The following is a 5,919-nucleotide window of genomic DNA, read 5'->3' as shown; positions in this document are numbered from 1 at the left end:
CAGTTTGTGTCTTGCGTTAGAGCTGAACCACAACCACTCACTTTCGGACATGCCTGACAGTCTCCTCTGACTCGACATAAACACTATCCCGGAGTATTTTACTCCAGTAACTCCAACAGTTCACTGAACTGAGACATGTTGTGCTGAGAGAAGTGATGAGCACGAGTAGCTGACACTGCCGAACGTACAGGTACAGCGGCTCTCGGATAACCAGTACAGAACTACAGAACCGAGAACTGTTTATTTCTGAAGTGTTCGACTACTGAGAACCTGATGAGCTGATGAGGGATGAAATGCATGTTTCTTAAGTATTTTGTTGAACATCGAAGTGTAACAAAATAAAACATATTAGAAACATGTTTATCACATACTGTCTTTTCACTGTATTATTTTAAAGATTGGAAACGAATGGATTGTAAAACTAAACAATTATTATTATACTAAAACATTTTCAGGAACAGCTCATTTCATTTCTAAGTAAGCTGATATTTGACGTAAACTCTTGGCAAGGTTTTAAGGGTGCAAAGTAAATGTTTATAATGTGTTAATCAAACCATAACGTACTGGAGACATGCATCGACTTTGCTTTGTCGACTATAGGCTATATTCAGGTTTCAGCAGTTCTCAGCTCAGTGGACGTACAGTGTATAGACCTACTAGGTTTCGCGGAAAAGAACCGGACTTCCCATCACTATTATATACAAATACAATATTACAACAAAACATAAAACAAGCCCAGAACAGGAAAATCCACCAACAGGTATATGATACAGCCTGTTCATTTTCTCATGTTTGTTGAGTCTTTTTGGATGTCCTCAACTCAGTGACCTTTTGATTAATAGCTACCCCTAATTGCCCCCTGGTGGTTCCAAGAAATTTCTGGATCACTCTGTAAAAAAGACAAAGAAAAGCATTTTAATTTTTTAACATTTATCTAAGGACATCCAAATTATAATCACCTAAAACACACTAAAGTAAAATTTTCACGCAACGTCAGTTTATGCATTATCGTCAACGCGTGCATTCTCCTTTAAACTACCCTTTAGAATGGCACAGTTTGAAGGTCCAAATCAATGCAATTTCCAAGGGTCTACACAATCCCAGCCGAGGAATAAGGGTCTTATCTAGCCAAACCACGACATATTACATCATCACGTAACCCAGTGCCGAAAAACTCCATCTCATTTTCTCCTCCAACTTCAAAATTTGTCCGACATCGATGTTTTACCTTTATGTTTTACAGTGTTTGTTTTAACACTGGGTCGGTACTTCCACCTACATCACGCGCATGACCTTTCCAATGTGATAACGTAATACGTCATGCAGAAGCAGAACACCAAAGTCAAGCATTTGTGGTTAAAAAGTATATAAATGTTTATTTTAAGAAAAGATGGATTGACCCTTATTCCTCGGCTGGAATCGTGTAGAGCCTTTGAAGCCCTTTGAAACGGCATTGATTTGGACCTGATTTGCACCTGTTGGTTGCAATTGAAGTCCATTATATGGAGAAAAATCCTGTAATGTTTTTCTTAAAAAACGTGATTTCTTTCCGATTGAAGAAAGAAAGACATGAACATCTTGGATGACAAGGGGTGAGTAAATTATCAGGAAATTTTAATTTCTGTTTTTTTTATTCGTCTGTTTTTTTCTATTATTATTTTCAGACAATCCATTATCAAAACAAATGCTTCAGAATGTTGTGTTGTGCTAGCCGCCATTTTGTGCATGAATGCGGTTCTTCTTTGGTTTTTTTTGGTATTTTAATTGGTTTTAATACGTTTTTACTGTAGTACTGTTATAGCTGTTCCTACAGTAGTGGTTTGGAAAACAGCATACTCACAGTTTCCTGTAAGCTGGAAGGTGATGCCAGTTGTTCCTGTGGGCTCTGCTCCTTCGTTTCAAGCATTTCCCCAGCTTGCCCATTGTACAAAGGAGTTTTGGCATTTCTAGGAAGCAAAACAGTTAAAAAATTGAGATTTTCAGTATCAGTATTTTCAGTTTCTTTAGCAGAAAATGAAGATCAGCTTGCCCAAAACAGTAAGCTTGGAAATAATAGCAGAGTGGATAATAGCTGATGGCATTAAAACAGGTAAACAGATATAGACTTTTATAAGCTTTACCATAAGTAAAAACAGGCAGAGCAACATAAACATCTCTGACAGACTGCTTGTACTTGGCTGTGAAAGATGACTAATCCTGTCAAGATCTAGGGAAAATTGTAGATTATTAGGTACTCCTAGCTTTGGTTGATTCATTTTAAGTATTTAATTTCTAAATGTAGTAATTCATTTGCAAAGTTATATGTAATAATGATTTTGTTTTATTTTATCCTGAAGCAACAACTTTATAGTGGGCAGGCAATTTTTTTTTTTTTACATTTGCAGATGCTAGTTTTGGGTTTCAGTATATAAAAAAAAAAAAAAAATCTTGTGACCTTTTTGGGGCTAGATGGTCCATCATTACTGTACTTGAGTATTATTGTATTAGTTCTAGACTCTAAAGGCAAATATTGTATTTTTTTTTCTCCACTAACTTAACGTTACATGTGTCAGACAGTTGAAATTGAAATTCTCACATATCTTAATGATGCAGTGTAATAATCTTTGACTCATATATAGTTAGCTCTTAAACATGAAAATGAGAACATGAAAATGCAACGCACACAATAAAGCAGTAGGCCTATTAATAGCAACGTTCAATATATATAAAAAATAATAAAATAAAAAACTTAACAGTTAAACACTGAATATCTGCTCAATCATTTGTAACGTTAACCTACTAGCTACCTCTGATAGTTTATATCATGCAGTTCAGCGATTATTTAAATTATTTATTCACTGTGCAATATCAATGTGTGAATTATAATAAAAGTTCAGAAATTAACTTACCTGCAACTTTATGCACCGTTGCCTCGAACTCAGGCCATCCGCCTTTTCTTCAATCCACCTCTCAATTAAATATACAGATCAAGTCCGTCTAAGAAATCATTAATATTTAAGTTTTTATGTGTGATGTTGGAACAATGCTCCAACTAACGTTATCCGTTTCTTCTTTGTTCACTCGACAAGGACGAACGTTCTCTATCCGTTGGTTGGTGACGTCTCTGGATGCACGTAATAGTTGGCGGTCTTTTGATTGCGTTTGAATTTTGGCGCGCCTAATAAAGATAGGCATTAGGCAATGACGTAACGTATTGGGGTGGGACGCATGCTAAATGCATGGCCTGAAATGCAGACAGAAAGTGTTTCTACATGCCTTTGGGACAGCACAGATGTGATTATATTATGACTTAGCTGCATCAGTGCAGTCTAGAGAAATGCATTTAAATTATATTTGGGGTCCCTAGATTTTTTTGGTATTGGTTTGGAGACATATATTAACTGTATATTATTCTGTATGCATCTAAATATGTAGTGCATGTTTTAATGTGTATGTATGATTGTATTTTCTAGAATGATGATATTGATTTGTGTAGTATTTGTTTTGTTTTTATGAGCCAATTACGTAAAATAATAATAAAAATAAATAAATTGTATTTATAAAAAATTGTGCTAATTCTAAAATGGGATAGAAATTGAAATGAAATGTGGATTGTGTAGACTTGTTAAGTTTAAGCTGTTCAAATAAGGAAAATAAGGAATTAATAAGGAAACCATAAGCATGTAAAATGTATGTATGTTGTTTAAATAAATTGGCACATATAAATTACACATATTGGTGACATATATGGTCATAACATACAAAATTATATAAACAATAATCATATACACCGTATTAATATATGCCAATATATTAATTTAATATGGACAATTTATATATGTTATAAACTTATATCAACAAATATCTAGAGAAATGTATATATGTGATAGCAATATATTGTCTTATATTTAGCATATATGATGGTGTCACTTGCGATATAGGGACATATATGTCATATATTACATTTCCGTATGGGCATGAACATATGATCACATGATCAATGACACTCGTTCACTTGCATCTGATTCGCCACACAGAATTAGAGCAGAATCTAAAACGAATCATATAAAGTTATCAGAGCCTAGAGATGTCTCGCTCTCCGCCTGTTTATCTGCAGCTGAATGAAACTAGCACAGCCGAAATAATCCTCTTCCAATCTCTGGGTCTATAAGCCACAGCGGAGAGCGCTCAGTGCACTGGAACACCGACTGATGAACTGAAAGTTAAGGGAACGTTTCATTGTATCATTCTTCAAACATTATGGAAACGTTACTTTTATATGTTCTCTAAACGTTCTGAAAGTAGCAACATTTAAAAAAACACTGCCTGAAACATTTTAGGAATTTATTTTTCCTTGAATGATTATTAAAGACCAGATAACTAAATTAACGTTCTATTCCCGTTACTGGAGGAACGTTTGTTCATAACTTTGAGAGAACGTTCTGGGAATGTTTCTTGTTAGCTGGGTTCAGAAAATGGAGAAGTAGTGGTAATGACCGTAATCATTTACGTTTTTAGAGCCACAGATCGGATCATTTTTCAGATCAGAATTTTTATATATATACACACACATGGCGGGCGGAGTAACGTTGCTTTTCATTTATTACTTAAAGCTCACTTGAAGTTCTTCGATACTTCTTCAAAAACTACTAGCCTAAATGATAAAGTTCAAACATTATTAAACACAAGTGAACAGTCAGTAATAAAATAAGAACAAATACACAAATTACAAGCAGAGATGAATACTAAATAACAAAGTTACAAAGTCTACCAGCAGTGTTCAGGCACAATAATGAATAATTAAGCTTAAATATAAAATAACACTATTTGTTCACTGTAGAAATTAAATATAGTTGTATCGTTGTTACAGCTGTATTGTGTTGTTTTATTAGCATTAATGACACAGTCAACAGTAGGAACGTTAGGCTGCTGTCACTTTAAGACCGAATGCACGGACCGAATATACTGACAAACATCCGGTTTCTTTCTCAACTGTTCACTCATGACATAATCAAGAGAACACTTGGCGAGATGGGTATTTAGACGGGTATTTAGACATTATTTTGTGTATATGTGTCCTTTCAAGGGCAAGGAAACACGTCCAAATGATAAACTTTCACTTTATGATGTTAAATTTAGCAGTTAATCCGCGAATCACATGCGTGACGAACCGTGGGGAGCTGATCCGTACAGATGACGATCACCTGCGATCCGTTGCACCCCTAATCAGAAGCAGTGAGTGAAATAAGCGAGTGATCTCTCACCCCAGGCGTCGGTGAAGATGTTCTCCTCGCAGATGCTCCAGAGCCCTGCGTTGAAGGAGGGGAAGATGAAGCGGTCGTCGCCGGTCTCCCAGGAGAAGGAGCCGTCCGACACGCCGGTCACCGGGGTGCACTTGAGCCGGCGGGCAGGCGAGCACAGCGGCTTGGGCACCTTCTGCTGGCCCACGCACCAGTGCGAGGAGGAGAGCGAGAGCAGCGACAGCAGCAGAGACAGCAGCGTCTGCAGGAAGGAGAGGCGCGGAGAGCGCAGGAGCGAGAGCACCGACATGCTGACACAGAGAGAGAGAGAGAGAGAGATCACAGACATGCTGCGGACACACAGAGAGACATCAAGGCCCATACTCGATCTCAAGCTGTTCTTCATATTCACAACTCAATATTTCTCCCTTACACCATTCTGCCTTAAAGGTTACCAAATCTATAATTTCATACGCAAATTACGTTTTCAATCTACTTTCCATCACTCCACCTGTACCCAGTAGTTAGTTTTTCCTTGTTTGCAGGGCGGGTCAGTGAGCCGGTGGAGCGGAGCGAGTGTCAATGAGCGACATCTGTGCTCTACACCAGCCCCGAGTCCCGCGGAGGAGCTCTGGAAGGGTAAAGCAGGAGTGACGACAGAGGAAGGTCCCGAGTCCCACGGAGGAGCTCTGGAAGGGTA

The 5,919-nt window shown here is 37.5% G+C and overlaps 1 protein-coding gene across 1 annotated transcript in view; it reads right to left on the bottom strand.

Annotated features, from left to right (window-relative positions):
* Nucleotides 1–5,715, bottom strand: part of gsg1 (germ cell associated 1) — a 10,537-nt gene extending 4,822 nt beyond the window's left edge. Inside the window, exons 1-2 of the mRNA XM_084110478.1 lie at nt 5,703–5,715; nt 5,244–5,530 (exon numbers count right to left, since the gene is read on the bottom strand). Coding sequence (XP_083966604.1) covers nt 5,244–5,529 — 286 coding nt within the window. The 5' untranslated portion in view covers nt 5,530; nt 5,703–5,715. The remainder of the gene's footprint in view (nt 1–5,243; nt 5,531–5,702) is intronic.
* Between the last annotated feature and the right edge of the window lie 204 nt (nt 5,716–5,919).

The sequence above is a fragment of the Abramis brama genome (genome assembly GCF_963993115.1).
Source record: "Abramis brama genome assembly, chromosome: 1".
Lineage (NCBI taxonomy): Eukaryota > Metazoa > Chordata > Actinopteri > Cypriniformes > Leuciscidae > Abramis > Abramis brama.
Note: the sequence above shows the minus strand (reverse complement) of the source record. Positions and strands in the feature narration are given on the sequence as shown.